The sequence below is a fragment of the Anastrepha obliqua genome, chromosome 5 (genome assembly GCF_027943255.1).
Source record: "Anastrepha obliqua isolate idAnaObli1 chromosome 5, idAnaObli1_1.0, whole genome shotgun sequence".
NCBI classification, from domain to species: Eukaryota; Metazoa; Arthropoda; class Insecta; order Diptera; family Tephritidae; genus Anastrepha; species Anastrepha obliqua.
The window spans coordinates 77,888,109-77,907,385 of NC_072896.1; the positions used below are offsets into that span (position 1 = coordinate 77,888,109).

Consider the following 19,277-nt stretch of genomic DNA (forward strand, 5'->3'; position numbering starts at 1 on the left):
ATTATTATTATTTTTTAATTAATTTTTTGTGTAAATAACTAAAAAGAAAAATGTAAATAAAGTTCGTTGTACAATCTGCGTATATACATTGCAACTCATTGTACAACCGCTAACTCCGCCCACCAAAAATTAAAACATTTTAATTTTAATGCAACCGTTGGACAACGTGGAAATTGGTTGTAGAACTATACTATACATGGTACAACCGTTTATCCAAAAATATATTTGTATTAAATATATAAAAACACCCATCCCACATGCATATTAAGGGTTGCACAAGTTCTGCGTCTGTGCAAGCCGTCATCAGGTGTTTGCGCATTTCTTCAGTTGAGTAAACTGTACGGTGTACAGAAGGTGAAGATATCAGCGAATTTGAAGGAACCAGCTGATTTGCTGACATGATAAGTGAGATGGCAGCTATTTGTTTACAACAGAGGTCAGCAAAAACTGAGATTGAGTGCCCATGTGCCGTCTAAACCATAGACATAAATAACGCCAAGTCCTGAAATTTATACATTTCAGCCATCTTTATAGTCTAAATGAAAATAATGTAAAATTGAACATTATTTTTGTGAATTTCCTTTTGGTAGAAAAGTGTTTTTTTTTTCACTTCATAGCTCAAACTGTTTATGTAGAGAATGCGGCACACGGTCACACATGCAATTTTCTATGATAATCAAAGTCAAATTTTGTCACTAATTGCGTTTTTTAGTCTATGAAAAGAGCGGTCGACGTAGCGAATGAGTAATTATGAATGGCATATGGGATGTTAGCCCAATGGCGCGGTACGAAATAATGTTTCGCCATGAGAAAAATATTTGACGTAAAGTCATCTACTTTATTGGGGAAAATTAAGAACTCTCGCCACTTATTGGAGAAGCAATTGAACGAAAGTCCCATTACAAATGAGTCCAATTAGATGGGCACTTATCTGATAAGATACTCAGGCACACTACACTCCGTACAACTAACTGATTTTTCTCCAATTAAACAATATTAGATTTGGTACTATAATCTTTTTCAAAATTATATTTTTAATATTAAAAAGCACGGTTATACATTAAAATATGTTTTATTTTAATATTTTTCATATTATTAACTATAACTATAAATAATTTCTATTAGTTTAAAGGATATATCAAAGTAGCGACAGCAGTATACCCAAGCCACATATCAATATTCCTAGACACTGTGTCAACGGCAAGTCTTTTAGTTTGTCTAATTCGCGTGTGTGTGTTTTTTTAAGATAATACTATTTACAATTGTACAGTGATTGTGGTTATCATCTGTACAAAGAACGTCTGATCAAGACGAGAATAATCTTTTCAGACGTTAGTTTGTGTTTTGAATTTCAACCCTCAGCATCGTGGAGCGGAAGGCATCCGGCTGAAAAAAAGAAGCAAGAAATGTGCTTGATGTGTACTTTGTAGCTGATTTAATTTAAACACTCGTTACTAATTGCCTTCAATTGGTAAATTTGAAGCTTTATCACTGCTTGAGTGGGTGGTCAATTACACTTCTTGTTATATATTATAAAATTTTTGAGAAGAACCAAGTATGGATCAAGCGGATAATTCACAAATACGTCGCTCAATATCGATGCCAGTTAAACCGCGACCTATTGAACCTAAATCTCTTAAACGTTCTGAGGAGAAGGAGAAAATTAACGATTCGGGCGACTATTATCCAGAGAGTCCAATTGTGGAGCGTCGCAGAAAAAATGAATTAGGTAGTCACCTAAGCAGGAGTGCAAATAAGTGAGTAGAGTTTCAACTTATACTCGTACTCCATGTATTTACATATACATATGTATATTGATATAATATTCACATACATATCTATACACATACATATAGTATATGCATATTCAAACTAGAAAAGTTTGTGTTGATATACTCATTTATGGCATAATCTTATTAAACTTTTCATGCAAAGTACTTTCTCAAATCTTAAATTTGTCAATGACTCATTATTCATTATGATTAATATGAGCACTTTGAGATAAACGGTTGTAGAAAATTATTTGGCCACAATAGAAAAGAGTAAAATGTGCGTTTTCTCAATTTTTTATTTAAATAACGGGCAATTTTTATTAATATAATTTTTCGATTTAGATAGTTAAGCGATTCAAGATGATTGGAATATGTGAATTGTCCAACTTCCGTGCTGTTGTTATTATTGTAACATCAAACACTCTCCATCAACTTTTGGGTATTGCTGCGGTAGTAGTAGTTCTCGGCCGGATATATGCAAATGTTGCTCGCCCTGGTAACGGAGAACCAACTTTCGTGGGAACACTTCAACTTGAACAATGTTAATCAGTGCCTTGTTCTTTAACAGAATATTATCTCCGAGTTTTGTTCTTCTAATTGTCGATAAATAAATTCGGTTTCGACTGTGACGGTCTTTGATCACTGACTATTTAAAATCAAACTTCTAACTGCCTTAAATTTTAGTCTTTAGTAAAACGTTTCCACAACGATTTTTTATGCTGTAATCGTATTTTATTACCGAACCGAACCGAACAATAACAACCGAAGTGTCTGCACCAAAATTCATTCGTTTTGGTAATATAGAAAGTTACTTGTGAGCAAATTTGGATAAAGATGGTATAAAATTAACTCGAAACAATAATTACTTGAATGAATATTTAATTCAACGTTTGCTGAAATCTATTTCATTCACACATTTATCATTTTGATTAACAGAAAATATGCCATATCTAAAAATGTTTTACTGGATTCTGAAAAAAATTGTTCGCCTACACTGCTACAGTTTTTTTTAATTACTTTTCTTAATGCCTGACAAATGAGTTCTTATTTCATCATACTTTGTGCAAACACATTTGACTACCGTTATCATTACGGTTCATTAAACAAAAATAGAAACAATGCGGCTGGTAAGTTTGCTAACACGCGAAATTGCCCTTAGGCAACGTCAGATCCGAATTGGTTAGAAATGATCATTGGATTTTCGGTGAATCAGAATGCGTTAAATAGTAGAACAAGAGCTTCGATGTGCAGAAGTTCGTCATTGAGATGTTCCACTGTATATAGAAACATTTTTTAATTTGATAATGAAGTACAGTATACACTTAAAAATAAAAAAAGAAATGAAAAAAAAAATAAAAAAAAAAAATTAAAAAGAAAAAAATTAAAAAAAAAATACATGCGACATATGGTAAATTTGTGGGGAGGATATGTTCCACAATTTTACAAAATAAATGCTAAATAGTTTCTCAATATAAATGCTAAAACCGTGCAAAAAAAAGTAATAATGAAATCCGTATTACCTAACTTTAAATAAAAACAATTCATTTTTATTACAAAAAAATAAAATTAGTGTACAGTGAAAATTCAATTCATAAGCTCAAAACATATAAAAATTCAAATTGGAATTAGGAATAAACATCAATTTTGCAACTTTTGGTCGCTACTTCATAACAAGCGCGACCGTTTATTACGGACTGGATCAAAAATGATATCATCAGTAGATAGATATGTCACATATGTCCAGTCCATCTGTCGGGTTTGATTCAAATTATTAAAAGCTTCTGTTGGTTTTTTCGTTATAACAAAGTCTATCAATAGCGACTGTTTCCGGCTTTTTCGATTTGTTATACAAGACGGCACAAAATTAATCACCCTATCGGAAAACTTATAATTTATTTTAAAGGCGTCGTATGTCAGTTATATTTGACACTTGTGAACTAGAGAACTGCCGTAAAGAAACACACAAGCAATGGAGGAATGGAGCAATGGTCAAATAAAGATTTCCATAACTCAACATTACTTTTTTATTCAATAAAAAGGTGATTAAAAAAAATCGCGCCACTTTGTACAAAACTTTCTTCCCAGTTACACGCGATCTAAAGATTACGTTGATAATTTTAATGCAGTCGGATTTGGTTAATTCTGCAATGTACTTTCGGCATCGTTAATCGTACGCGAACAATTTTTACTTAAGGGGTCCCGGTGGTCTGGAGTTCGAAAATTTAGGGTATTTTCAGGACTTTTTTTACAATAAAAAAAAATGAAAAACGATATTTAAATTTTTTAGGCTTTTTATTTAACTTCTTTTACATACAAAAATTCAAAAATTTTTTTTTGTTAATTTTAATAATTAAAAAATTGGCGGTGAGGTTGACCCTCCCGAAAAATTGGACCTGGACGATGTTGCCTATTTTGGCTCTTCTATTTATTTGAAACACATAAACAAAACAAAAATATTAATTAGTTTGACTGTAGCCATGTTCCGTGTTAGAATAAAAAAAAAATTGACAAAATGGCGCGGTTTTGAATTTGACACTCTAAATATTGGTTTTTGCAGTTTTTTAATAAAAAAATACGAAATAATTCAAATAATAAAATGCTAGAATCATACGGGCGATACCCATGGATGTCGTGAGCAACATATTAAAATTTCAGACATTTCGGTTGAATAGTTTTTTTCTTTTGACAACACCAGGTCGAAAAAAGTCGTTTTGAGATAAATGAGTTTAAAGTTTGAGGTACAGGAGTGCGCGGACCGTTCTCTACTTAGTTAATGGGCTGTAGAAGGTATAGTATTGGGAATTTCCGCATGAAAATGTCACTGTATATTCTTAAGATACTACACTTTCGACATATTTAAAAAATAAAAAATTGATTTTTTGAAATTTCTAGACCACCGGGTCCCCTTAATAAGGCACTATTTTATCAGTTATGTTTTGTTGTGAAAACATTTACCTGTTGTTTTGAGATTCGTGTTAGAACGAAAAGTTCGTGTAAAAAAATGTATTAGTGAACCTTGTTTCAAAATCGTGTAAAAAATAGACCGCGTGAAAAGAGAGTTGGGTGTAAGTGAGAGTGATAAACTGTTCGACATAATAATAGGGCTACTCAAACCAATTTCGTTACTTTGGCGATTTATTAGTTGACAAATCGGCAAATGTGTTTTGTTGTAAACGACCTTTTTGAATTATATCTGTTAATTTGGCAATGCCCTATCGCACCAGCTGATTTATAGCAAATTCATTGTACGCTAGTACAATTTAAAACAAAAAACTAAATATACCGAGATATAGCGAGAGCGGAGTCAATTAATTTCGACATTCTCATTCTCGACATTCTAAAAAAGACTCCTCATACTTTTTTTTTTGGGCTTCCAGCGCTTATGAATTAGCTTCGTTTCCTCCACTGGAAGGAAATATCCTTGAAATATCATATTTTAACTACAAAAATAACTTACTTACTTTTTATTCCTTCACTTTTTGATATTTTAAACTTAAACTTAGCGCTCGACCATCAAAAACCAGTTGCCAAATATCTGATTGTTATTTGGTCAACTACCGATAGAAAAGCCAAGCTTGCCATCCCGTCTTTTCGTTACTTGACGCTTGGGCTCCTTCGTTTTATTTACAAAATCAAAATATACGTAAGACTGTTAGGTAACGAAGCAACGAGCTCAGTATGAAGACCCCTAATTATACTGCAGTGTATGTAATTTTTATTTATATTTGTTTTTTGACAGATTCAGGCTAAATGTATAATACTGAATTTTGTGGTGCGGTAATATTGTCTTACAGATGTAAGAGCCTACAGTATAATGAATTCGAGTATTTGATTTAATAGATAAGAGGTAAGATACGAAGTTGTTGTTGTTGTAGTAGTTTACTAGGTTTACTAGGCCCTGCCAGTGCGGTGTAGTCACCGATTCTTATCGTCTAACTCATCTAAACGGTAGGACCATAAAACGTACTTTTCAGCAGGTTGGGTCCAGAGGGAGAGGAGTGTTAGGTGAGTGGGTTTAAGAGAACAAGTGAATAGGTGCAGTGTACCTTCCCATGTAGGAATATATTGAGTATGTCGGAGTCGATTGTAGATAAGTAAGATATGAAATATGAAGTAGAGGTATGCACCTTAGTCGCAAGCTTTATTGTTGTTCTTGTGACATCATATACTTTCTTAGTCGGATGCAAATCCATAAAATACCTCCAAAAATCGAGGTTTTCATAAATACAATAAGTTAAAAAAAATTTTTTTTTTCAAAAAAAATAACTACAACAGTAGAAGAGTTAAAGCTTAAGACCTTATCAACGGAATCAAAATAATGCGTTTTTTATGCTATTTTGGACTTTTCTTATAAAATAGGTTTAAGAAAAACTTGAACAACTCAGTCAATTCCTGACCGATTTAGACTTCTAAAGTATCATTGAAAAGGTATTTGCTCACAATTTTTTTTTATTTTGAAAACTACGTCTTTAATTTTAACGAATTTTGCTCGCACATTTCACTATTTTGTTTTTGTTGACAAAGCTTTTTAAGCTTTTCTCACATCTGAGGAAATTTTTGGAAAAAGTATTTTTGAAAAAAAATTTTATTTAAAAAAAATCTATTTTCTTCAAATTGGTCCAGCTTGAGGTTTTAAAATATAAAATAAAAAATTTGTATCTGCTAACAAAGCTTTATAATATTTTCTAACATCTGAGGTGATTTTTTGGAAAAACTATTTTTAAAAACTAATTTTATTGTTTTTGAGATTGTTTTTCAGATTGGTCCAGCTTGAGGTCTTGAAATACAAAATAAAAAAAATGAGAAAAATGATGAGAAAATAGTAGCGATTCCTTTTTGTATGGGGAGTGATGCAGCCAAACGTGCATGTGTACATACATATGTGTACATATGTATGTTTGTATGAGTATATGCGTGTATGTGAGCACATTTCTAATAACTCTTACAAATATTTGTTGTTGCCTTTTCCACATTAACTTGATTTTTAACGCTAACCTATCATCTGTAAAAGTGTCTTAGATTTAAATAAATGATAAATATTTGTTATTATTATTATTATTATTTATCCTGCAAATTAATTTTAAATCTTGGACTAGCCAATGTGGCTAAATAAATATTTACAAAAGATTTTTTAAATTAATTACATGCCAGCCTTTCTGTTCTACAATGTTTTTATTCTGTCTAGTGTGCCTTGTACAAGCGATTGGGTTGGCAGCACAATTGAACTGAATCTAGATTCTCGCTACAGTGGTAAGTTTTTTTTTATATTTTATATTTAAATTTTACTTTTATTTTATATTTAGATCCTTTGTGTGCTCGACGTCGACATCATCGGGTCATCGAAAAAAGTGGCCATGAAAATGTTAATTTCAGACGAATACCGCAGAAGTCATGGCGTTATTTTAGAGATTTGGTAACCACAATGGTAAGCGCATTTTCACGTTTAATCCCAAAGAAATGCCTTACATCAGCATCCTCCAATATCAACAATACAATAACACCAGTGCCAACTAATTTAAGTTTCGAGCAATCGGACATAGGGTCGTGTGCAGATGAAGATGCATACGATTATTTGGACACAAAAGCAAAATAACATAAAATAGTATTTATAATCAGCATAAAGCCATAACACAAACATTAGTCGATAGTTTAAGTAATAATCTACATATGTATGTGTATGTATGTATACCAAAAACTAAATATTAAATAATGTCTGTTCAAATACACATATGTATGTAAGTATGTACATATGTATATACAAAATTTACACCGAAAATGTATGTGCATGTATATATACAAACAATTGTCTGTGGTTTCGTCGAAATTAAGCTCTTTTATTTTAATATCATAGTAAATACATATGTATGTAGCTATCGGTTTACATAAAAAACAACGAAATGTATATATTTATATGTGATTAGTTATATGTATACACTACATTAACATGTAGAAAATAAACACATAGAAAATACAACTTTTTTAAAATACATAAGTCATCATTAACTTCTAATTCACTGCTTTTTTTTCTAATTAAGTTTGAAATGTAACGTCGAATGGGCAAATGTATTAAATTTAAAACCATTTACCAGCCACTGCATTCATAGAACGAATATTTGAAATTAACTGCACTATTCACTCTATAGCTGCATTGCTCGCACCACTTGGAGAGTTCACAACCACTAATTGACAGCACTTATCGGCATTGCCAAGAAATGTGATGAAATTTTTAACTGCACTTTACAAATATTGCGTGGCCTAAGAAGTTCAGTAACAAATTTGGGCAAAATCAAAGCATTTTCTTAATTAGTACTTCTGACCAAATATGTGCCACATGGAGTGTTGATTGTTTTTGTAGCAGCAAATCATTGGCCTGATATGAATCCGGATCGTTCCGGTAGCGTAGAACCGATTGTCGTGGGAACCAATGGGTATTGATCTTTTAGCATGCTTCGGGTAGAATAATTAATCCAACAATGTAAAACTTTTCGTGTTTCTGAACGAGTATTCTTTCAAGTGCATTTCGCAGACCTCTATTGAATTCAACTTTATCCCAGCAAGCGATTTCTGCAAATATCGAAACAAATAATAGGTTGAGGATAGGGCCTAAATACGTGAAAAGAAAGGCCAAGTCCCTTCAGTTTCTGCAGGCTCGTTTATCAAGTGTGCGCTGCCGCTTTCATTTTGTTGTTTTTGCCGCAGTAGTCTACATAGCACTGCGTGGGTCAGTTATGGCCTCTGGTGACGATACAGCATGCTTGACTGCGCTTTGTATGTGTTAGTGCAGTCGGGTGGCGTCGTGTCACACATACTTGACACAACCACTAATTGACAGCACTTATCGGCATTGCCAAGAAATGTGATGAAATTTTTAACTGCACTTTACAAATATTGCGTGGCCTAAGAAGTTCAGTAACAAATTTGGGCAAAATCAAAGCATTTTCTTAATTAGTACTTCTGACCAAATATGTGCCACATGGAGTATTGATTGTTGTTCTAGCAGCATACATGTACGGGGAATGCTGCTGGAGTGGCAGTCATTGCCCTGATATGAATCCGGATCGTTCCGGTAGCGTAGAACCGATTGTCGTGGGAACCAATGGGTATTGATCTTTTAGCATGCTTCGGGTAGAATAATTAATCCAACAATGTAAAACTTTTCGTGTTTCTGAACGAGTATTCTTTCAAGTGCATTTCGCAGACCTCTATTGAATTCAACTTTATCCCAGCAAGCGATTTCTGCAAATATCGAAACAAAGAATATGTTGAAGATAGGGCCTAAATACGTGAAAAGAAAGGCCAAGTCCCTTCAGTTTCTGCAGGCTCGTTTATAAAGTGTGCGCTGTCGCTTTCGTGTATTTGTTTTTGCCGCAGTAGTCTACATAGCACTGCGTGGGTCAGTTATGGCCTCTGGTGACGATACAGCATGCTTGACTGCGCTTTGTATGTGTTAGTGCAGTCGGGTGGCGTCGTGTCACACATACTTGTTGTCGGCAAAAATCAAAAATTTTAGATATTAGCGTCAAGCACCCGACACGCACACATATAAAGTTCTTGTCAAACAATGCTTGACCGTTACCAGAGGCCATATGTCTATTTATTGTAGTCATAGATGCCAGATAGCTGCAAAGGGGCCAGATCAAAGACAAAATGGTATATAAATATGTGTTCTTGTCTACGAAAAGCAGGCTTGCTGATTCGGATAGAGTTTGAGAACTCTTTCATATGGTGAAAACCCGAAAGTCATAATTTGTTGGAAAGTTTACTAAGAGGGAAGGAAAAGAAGGACAATAAAATGATGAAACGAATTGTTTACCTTTAACAGCTGTTTTCTTGAAAACTTGTTTTTGCATCATGATTCAATTATTAAAGGTTTGCTCGTTTGTGACATTAGAATTCTTACTTCCAAAGAAGGCCGAACGAAGTGGAAAAATGAAATGCCTACCTAAAAAGTGTTTTTTTTTATTTAAATTAATTTAAATTTATTTAATATATATGTGGCACAAACGGAAATTGCCAAATATGATATTAAAAAAACCAAAATGGTTTAACTTACATCCAGAATTATATTTTGTGATTTAATTTGTTAATTCAAAGTTCATCGCGAAGTTTCGAAAATATGACTATATTATGTATGTTGCCTAAGCATTATGACCACAATGAATTTTTTTATATAGAAGAAGCGGATTTGAAAATACTCACGCCTTACTTTACTATGCTTTGCCCATGTAGGTTTGGTGTTCTGATCCCCAGTCAAGATTATTCGACTACTTGACAAACTACCCGTACTTATTTAAGGGGGGGTAAGGGATAAACGCTAAAAAGCACTTTTTTCATGAATTTATTGTAGCGAAACGGTTCAAGTCAGTTTATTAAAAGTTGTTGCATATTATAAAGTAACATTTCAAGAATATTTGATAAAATTTTCATGTAAAAATATTGCAAAGTGAGCGAATGAGAGCACATTTACGTAGACGTCTTTTCAAAAATTCATTTTGCAGTAGTCAGCATATCTCAGCGTAGAATCATCTGAAATCAAAAAAATCGAATAATTTAGTTAAAGTATGAGTTAAACTTCCTCCCAACGTTTATTTTGACGATTTATTTTCATTTTCAGCCATTTGGTAGTCGTTTGAAGTAAAAAGTGATTTTTGACGAAAAAATGCCGCCATTTTGTAGGTGTAAAACCACCTTAATATAAAAAAAAAATGGTGAAAAAAAAAACGTTGGCGGGAGGTTTTTTATATGTAAAATATGTGCGCAAAATTTCAAAAGGATCGGTTGAGTAGTTTTCAAATGCCAATGACTACGCACTTTAAAAAAAAGGTTCGAGAAAACCGCGTTTAAAGTTTGTAACGGACTACGCGCGCAACTGCTGCGTCTCGGCAGATGTTTGAGGCGGCTCGGCTTTATGCTCTATAACTTAAAAAGTTTTGCTCGGATTGACTTAAAATTTAACACGGTATTTTTGAAATGTTTTACTACAATAACATGCAAAAAAAAAATCGATTTTTATCCCTTATCCCCCCCTTAAATTAATTATTATTATAACGGCGGCGGCCGCCGTAGCCGAAAGGTTTGGTGCGTGACTACGCACGAGTTCGAAACCCCCGGCATGAAAAACATACTAATTTCACTTTTTCTTCACTTTTACTCAAAATTTCTAGAGTTAGCAATCCAAAGTCTTGCTAAGGGAGTCGAATGGACAAGAGAGAACGAGAAACTTGCTTACTGAGCAAACCTTTTATTATTGAATCATGCTTTTACACGTAAACCCTCTTTTCGTAGACCAGGTCACACATACACATATATATAGATATCAGGAGCGATTATTTAGCCAGACGGTAACAGTAGATAATGTACTTCATACATCATTTCAATACTACCAAAAACTTAACAAAGCTGTTAAGGGAGGGGTCTAGGGTTTGAGCATTTTTTTTAATGAATTTTTGAGACTTTGCTTTAGAGATATGAATAGTGAAAATGTATTTAAACTTTTTGTACATTATAAAGCATCATTTCAACAATATTGTTCTAAATTTTTGTAAGAAAATATCGGGAAATAAGCCGGTGAGGTAACTTTTCCGAAAACGCCTTTTCCAAAAGGTGATTTGCGGTGACTATCGTATCTAATTGTAGAATCACCTGAAATAAAAAAAACAGAATTATTTGGTTAAATTATCACCAAAACCTCCCCCCCACTGGCTCCGATTTTTTTTTTTTCATTTTTACGTTGCCAGCGCGTTTTTGAAGCAAAAAGTGCGTTTTTCACTGATTTTTTCGCTGTATAAGTGGAAACCGCCCTTAATGTAAAACAAAAAAGTGAAAAATCTCTCAGTGGGGGGGAGGTATTTTATATATAGAAGTTGTATACCAAATTTGAAAAGGATCGGTTAAATATTGTTGAAGTTCTAATAGTCACGGACTTTGAAAAAGTGGTTTCGAGAAAAACGCGTTTGAAAAAAACGCTCCTCTCCAAACGCTCGCAGCTGTCGCAGAGGAGTGGGGACAAAAACGTCTATAACTCCAAAAGTTTTGCTCCGATTGAGCTGAAATTTTGGGACAATATTTTTGAGATGATTTACTATAAGAAAAAGCTATTTCCAAAAAATCGATTTTTTGAAAGTCAAACCCTAGACCCCTCCCTTAAACCCAGCAGTGCTTGTTTTATGTGATCCACTTTTCACCATTCGCTTTCATGATACGAATACGATTTCTTTGCATTTAGAAGAGTTTCACAGATGGGAATTCTGTGCTTTAAATTTAAATGCATTGCAAATTCCCTGGATCTTCAATTTTGTACTTGATTTCATTAATCTTTTCAAAAATTTTTGGATCGGAGCGACATTCATTGCCAGTTTTTTAAATTTTTCAGTATGAAAACGGACTAATTCTTGGTTATTTCTTTATCCCCGTAAACATTAAATTTTTTAACAGGTTGAGCTGCAATCTTTCCAATTTTTAAAGTAAAAAAGCAAAATGTGACGAAAATGTGCAAAACCTGCACTCATATTCAAATTTTCACTTCACAATTTGTTACCGAACTTTTTGGAACACATATTGTACAGTTCCCTTGTATGGGTGCAGGAACTTCTATTGTTTTTGTAAATATGTATATTCAAAATTCTAAATTAATTTCATTTCAATGCAATAAATTGTAAAATACTTTATCATAAATACGGCTAGTAAATCGCACAACGTACCACATTTCTATGACAAAACAAAAAAGAAAAACAATTTTCTTTGCATATATTTACATACATACCTACGTAGATCGAATTAGATTGGAAATATATGTTGACGATTTTTATTGGAACCTACTTTGCCACATGGTTTTTCTTCGCTTTATTGAATTACATGGTTGCCTATTCGCATGGCGATCTAATGTTTGACGAAGTGACCGGCGAGCGATTGGGCGAGGGCAAGGAACCATGCATTAAAGGCGTCTACAATTTCGTCTCGATGATCATCTATTCCGTGGAAACCCAGACAACAATTGGCTTCGGTGAGAAATATGCTAGCGATGAGTGCCCAGAGGCTATTTTCCTATTTGTTATGCAAATGATTTTTGCTATTGGCATCGAAGGAATGCTGGTCAGTATGGTATATGCGAAGACCGCAAGACCAGCAAAACAAATCACGAAATTGAAGTTTAGCGACAAAGCGGTGGTGAGTATACTGTCTCTGCTGTCTATATTTTTTATATTCTATTGTACTAAAATTTAATTAAGGGGTTATATACAGTTAGAAGGCCGATAAAAACGAATTTTTCAGAATTTTTTCTGAGAAAACTTTTAAATTTATTGATCTAAAAATTTGTACACATATTATGCTATCTTTTAACTGTATTTTAAGACTTAGTATTAGTAAAAATATTTATTTGGAAAGGAAAAAAGACGTTTTGCGTGACCACTATATCTCTTAACTGGATCCTCTGAAATTAAAAAAAAATAAACAGAAGGAGTAGGCAAAATAATTTTTTTTGACAAAATGGCGGTTCTCAAAAAAAAAAAAATCGATTTTTGACCAAAATTTCGGCCTTAAATTGTTTATTAAAATATATATTTATCAGTGAGAAAAAATCCTCGATTAGTTACTAAAAAATATATTTAAGAAGCTCGTGTTAAAATTTGAGACTAATCGGTTTAGCCGTTTTCGAGTAATGTTGGTCACCGTCTTTGAAAACACCATTTTGAGAAAAACGCGTTTAAAGTTTGAAAAGCACTTTACATTTACTTGGAAACCCCTTTTCTAATTTGTGTGTAACGTCGAAAATATTCACCGGAACGATATTAAATTTTCTGTGTGTATTCTTAAATATATTTACTACATTAAGAAAATAAAATTAAAAAATCGATTTTTTGAAAATCCTAACTGTGTATAACCCCTTAAGGTTAAAGTTAAAACTGAAAGTATTTAAAACAAATGGATATGCTTGTCTACTAATATGGCGGTCAAATTTGTATAACTAAATTTAACTTGGCTACACTTTTTCTTAACTTCCGTTTTCGATAAACTTACGTAGAATTTTAAAGCTTTATTAGCTTTAACATATTTCATGGTGAAAAGATTTAGAGATGTACTACCAGAGAATGTTAATGCAATTGCGTTACTTGGCTCTGAGCGAATTTGACCGATATGCCACATCATTCCTTTTGTCTTTCACAAAATTTAGCTTTAGCTAGTGAAACACAAAGCGAATAACGTAGAATCCAAAGTGCCCCTCAAACAATTTTTTTTTCACCACACCTAACGAGCAAACCTGGTATGTGTTTCACTAGACATGGCTAGTATACTGGGGCGGCAGCCCTTGGTCGGGAAAAACCCGAGTCATTCCGGTACGTAGAACCGGCTGCCATGGGAATGATGTCACCCATTCAACACCTACATAACGAGGCACAAATGCTCCCAGTAGTGGAGCACAACAAACTGCTCAGCAAGCAGTTCCTGCTTGGATGTTACCGCAGGTTTCACCCCTGCAGACACCTGCTTGAGCCTGAGCCGCCTCCCAGGCACGTCAGGAGACACCTCCTAGACTACGCTGACGAAATCCAGGACAAAACTGACCGCAACCATACTGGACCGGACAGTATTTAGACAGTCAATAAACGACATTCACCGGGAGACCGTTACCACCTTCATGAACTCCCGTCCTGTGAATGCCGTAATCGGAGTCCAACCACCACCTATTGCAGACGAAGAGCTCCAGCTTCCCCGTGAGACTCGTGTAACACTGGCACAACTACGTTCTGGATACTGTAGCAGGTTAAACTCTTACGTATCCAGAATCGACCCCGACATACCAAACACATGTCCGGCATGTGAAGGTACTCCGCATGACACTAACCACCTCTTCACATGCCCCCTCAAACCGACTTATCTAACCCCCCTCTCCCTCTGGACCCAACCTGTCGAAACAGCATGTTTCCTGGGCCTACCCCTAGATGAGCTAGACGAAGACGACCGATGATATGCCTACACTGACAGGGCTACCTATGCTGTTAAAACAACAACAACAACAACAGCAAACCTGGTATCTATCATCCTTGAACATGATTCAATAATTTAATAATTGAATCATGATCCTTGAACATATTTGTATGGTAAATAAAATTTGTTAATTTTCGCAGATTTGCTTTCGCGATGGGAAGCTTTGCCTGCTATTTCGAGTTTGCGATCCACGCAAGCAGCAAACGATTGAGTCGAAAATACGCGTCTATCTCATAACGGACAAATGGTAAAAGAGAGATTCAGACTTTTGACAAGGCAAATAACTTTTCTTTTTAAATATATTTAACGAAACTTAGCACCCGCGAAGGAGAGTTCGTTCAAACGCGAACTGAACTAAAATTGGATGGCGACGGTGAGCAAATTATTACTTGGCCCGAAATTGTGTGTCATGTCATTGACGAGGCAAGCCCGTTGAATTACTTGAGGTCGGCAAAAGATTTAAATGAAGCACAGTTTGAATTGTACGTGTCCATTGTGGGAACCTCGGCTGCTACTGCAATGGTAACCGAAGCACGCACTTCGTATGTGCCGTGCGAAGATATCTTCTGGGGTCAACGCTTTGTCAACATTATCAGTTATGATGGCCGTAATGAGCATTATGTTGTAGACTACAGAAATTTCAATACAACGATATCGGTAAGGTTTAGGTACAAATTTAAATAGCCATTGTGTGGAAATTCAATTTTATACACTTTGCAGGTTGACATGAAATCAAGCGATGAATGTGGTTTGGAAAAACTTGAATAAATCTGTAATTCATACAGAAAATATGTATTTGAAAATATTTTTGCAAGGTCACTACAACAATTTGTTATTATTATTAATTAATGTACGAGTATATGTGTATGCATGGTGGGGTTAAGGCAAATCAATGAATTCAGTTCTTGTTATTCAAAATAAATTTATTCAATAGCAAATATAAAATCTGCACTAACAAAGTATATCTACTAACATCATAGTCCTTTTATTCTTAATCAGTACATAGATGTATGTTTGGCGGCATAAAGTCTTTTGTTACAATTATGCATTATATAATGAAATACAAGTTCAAATTAACACATATCTATTCAGTGCGAATTCTTAATTAACTACAATTGTTTAGTTTCTACGGTCTTTAGAGATACAAAACAAAATTATAGGTTTAAATAGATTTCAACTAAAACACAATCATTTACCTACTTTTGCTCTATGAATTTCTGTAATTGTGCCTTTAGTAACTCGTTCTCGTCTTTTAGACGCAAAAACTCGTTGACAAAAGGATCGCTTTGCAACAAATAGCTCAGCGCATCACGTATATCTTCGGTGTTATTCATTTGCCGTGCCCATATATCAGCTGTCTGTGTAAAAATTTGCCATTTATTTTGCTCTGCGTTAAATTTCAATTCTGATTCCAAGTGTTCAAAACGTGCGTTCATTTCCATACGCAAATCAGTGATTTGCTGTAAGATATCCACTTGTGACACAGATGTCCTTACAGTTTCTGGAAATTTATTTTCGGTAATCTTATTTTTTTCTGGTAGATTAATTGTGCTCGCCTTCGAGCTATCCAACGATTTAAGATTGGGTGTACTATTGTATGCATTTAATGCTTTATGTAGTTGAGCAGCTGGACTGAATTCTTTTTCCATATTTGTGAGATTCTCTTTGTCACTATCGCAACTTAATTCAGTTTGTTGTGCTGATTCTTCCTCTTCGATTTGTTTCAAATTTGTAATCACTTTTGAAATACTATTTCGATCACGAAGTGGCGCCGTCGGTAACGCTGAAATTATAATTGAAGCAACTTATTTGTAAATATTTTACATGTACATACATACATGTGTATGAGCATACCTGAGAAAGGCAGTTTTCCTTCTTCAAGAGTTTTGGCACGTCGTGTATTTACGTAATCAAAACTTAAATTGTATTTCCCATCAGTGGAGTTATCACTTGAGCTATTGACACTTTCGTTGCCGACATTTACCTTCGATACATTTGTGCGATTATCTTCAGAGCTCGGCTTACGCCCAAGTGAATCCCAATCGAAGCTGTCACGCCGCATTGTAAAACGTGCAGACATTCGATCCAGTTTGTTTGCCTGAAAGTCTAAAAAATCACAAAACGAGTCCCGTTGGCGTGTATTTGCTAAGGATTTCCGCTGTTCGCCAGGCATGTCGGTGGTGTTAGATGTATTATTTCCGGTGGCGTTGGAAAAACTTGATATAATGCTGTTATCATCTTCTGGCAGTGGCACAAATGAGAGCCGCGTAATGGAGCAATCGTGTACTTTTTTTGTAACTAAACATGTTTTAACATTACGTATATCGTAGGAAATCAACTCCCCTTTCAAGTTTCCCACGCAGAAGTATGTACCACAACTACTCATTGCCACGGTAGATAATGGATGGGGGTGACTTAGTTTGATTTGAGGCGTTCTGCGACGTGTGTCAAACACATTAACAATACAATCGTAGCCAACGCTTATCAGTGCATCAGGCGTTGCAGCCGACATGCACAAATCGCGACAGGGCGAAGCATGCGCATCGCTTAAATTAAATATCTTGCGCTTAGTTTGTAAATCGTAGACGGTAACGGCACCTTTAAAAGATGCTATCGACAATTGGAAGCGCTTGCTAGGATGAAAACGTGCCAGAGTGGAGCTAAAGAAAAAAGAAAAACATAAAAAAATACCTAGTTATGGAATTAACTGAATTGGCTATTGGCTTACATACTTTCCGTCTATGTTGACGCTATCTACTTTTGTTTTCGTTTTAGTACCATAAACGTTGATTTGACCATTTTCAAGCACAGAGGCTATATACTCGTCTGTTCCATTATAATCCAAATACAGAACACTATTACGATTATTTTCTGCATGCAAGAGAACAGAAATGTGTGTATGTCCGATATATAATTTCATATCAATAGAGGTAATACAAACCAGCTTTAAAACGATGTAAAAGTTCGGTGTTTTTGTAATTGTACAGACTCACTTGCCCATTTACTCCACCAAACGCCATTTCTTCCAGCGACTGCTTGGCGCAGGCGACACAGTAAACATTTCCAATATTCAATTTGCGCACACGCTGAATTTCTAAAACTTGGTTTCAAATACGCTTTTACACATTTAAATTCATTTTTATATTTCAGATTACAAACTTACTTTGATCGCCTTTGTCCTTTATTCGCATTATTTCCAGACCCGATTTTTTGTTCACCTCTAAGAATATGCGTTGCCTCGCATAGAATTGAAAGTCGGTTGTTTCGCCATTAGTGTGCTGGTAAACGGATTTCGTTTCCAAATTACTGAAATCGGAGAGAACAGTTGTCTTCCCCGTCGAAATTAAATACATTTCTAGATGGTTTATATATTAAATCGGCAAAGAAAACTAATAAGCAAAAAATTAATCGAATATACGGGAAATAAAATTCAATTTCAAAACTACTGTCAATCAGCAAAACACAGATATTGTAGCGCCAGCTGGCGGCCAAAAATGGGAAACAACAGTCGTTGACAGCCAGCAAGTGGTGCCATTTTAATCTGCGTTCCCGTTTACAGGTTTGTGTAAATATCAAATGAATTTCAAGTTGATAGAAGAGTGTCCGTTTAAAAAGCTGGGAAGATTTAATAACGAACAAAGTTTAGAGAATAGAGGGTCTCACTCTCTCAGAGAGCGAAAAATATAAATTTTATGCCAATAGGAAATTGCAATTATGTGCAGGATCTGTTGGCATTGATTTCGCTTCACTGCCAGGAATGCATACTCTTTATATATATCTATATACATTTATTATAATTGGTACTTTCAGCCTTTTTAGTTTTCCGAACTCCTCTTATTTGTGGCGTTCGTCTTGATGTTGTGTCTCAAATTGAGGGGCATAGTAGTACAGTTTTAAGCCGACTCCAAACGGCAAATTCTTTCTTATAAGGAGCTTTTTCATGACAGAAATACTTTCGGAGGTTTGTCATTGTCTGTAGAAGGGCAACCGCTATTAGAAACTTTTTCTATTAATTGGTGTTTTATGCACGGAGACTTGAACCTGTGCACTTCTGAATGGTAGTCACGCACCAACCATTCAGCTATGGCGGCTATGATTTTAAATATCTAATTGTTTTAATTGATTAAAATCAAACTAATGTATCATAGATTATATGTTCCTCTTACTCACAAATTCTTGACAGCAAAAATTTTCCTAGCACGGATATGCAACTTCCCCTCCAAATAAAATGTCAAAACTGCTTCTCTCTTTTTGCAAGTTTTGCAAGCTTTTTTTGTAAGCGACGACGATTTTGTAACCGTTTGTACGAATTATTTGCTTTGGGAGTACTCCTGGAATTAGTACTTAACTATTATTGGTTATCCTGAGAATTTAGGGAGCTATTAAAAGTTCCATGAAATATTAGCACAACAGTAGAGGTTTTTAACCTACAACAGAGGCTAAAGACGAGAAATAGAAAATATCCGGGTTCGCGAAAGTAAAGCTCAAAACAATTAACTTCGTTGAAACCAAACCAGC

General features: G+C 34.6%; 2 protein-coding genes across 3 annotated transcripts; one reads left to right on the plus strand and one right to left on the minus strand.

Moving 5' to 3' along the window:
- Positions 1-1,328: 1,328 nt before the first annotated feature.
- On the plus strand, positions 1,329-15,846 carry LOC129247580 (ATP-sensitive inward rectifier potassium channel 15). 2 transcript variants are annotated; one of them, XM_054886761.1, is made up of 8 exons: positions 1,329-1,471; positions 1,550-1,757; positions 6,958-7,022; positions 7,076-7,197; positions 12,543-12,938; positions 14,900-15,006; positions 15,077-15,416; positions 15,480-15,846. In XM_054886761.1, exons 2-8 carry the CDS (start codon positions 1,558-1,560, stop codon positions 15,525-15,527), a joined length of 1,278 nt encoding a protein of 425 aa, XP_054742736.1. In that variant the 5' UTR covers positions 1,329-1,471; positions 1,550-1,557; the 3' UTR covers positions 15,528-15,846. The 2 variants fall into 2 exon arrangements, with proteins under 2 accessions (XP_054742736.1, XP_054742735.1); XM_054886760.1 differs by having other exon boundaries at positions 1,329-1,757.
- LOC129247579 (uncharacterized) lies at positions 15,726-18,233 on the minus strand. The gene is made up of 5 exons (XM_054886759.1): positions 17,923-18,233; positions 17,701-17,859; positions 17,492-17,630; positions 16,614-17,419; positions 15,726-16,542 (listed from the first exon to the last, which is right to left on the minus strand). Exons 1-5 carry the CDS (start codon positions 18,110-18,112, stop codon positions 15,956-15,958), a joined length of 1,881 nt encoding a protein of 626 aa, XP_054742734.1. The 5' UTR covers positions 18,113-18,233; the 3' UTR covers positions 15,726-15,955.
- Positions 18,234-19,277: the final 1,044 nt, after the last annotated feature.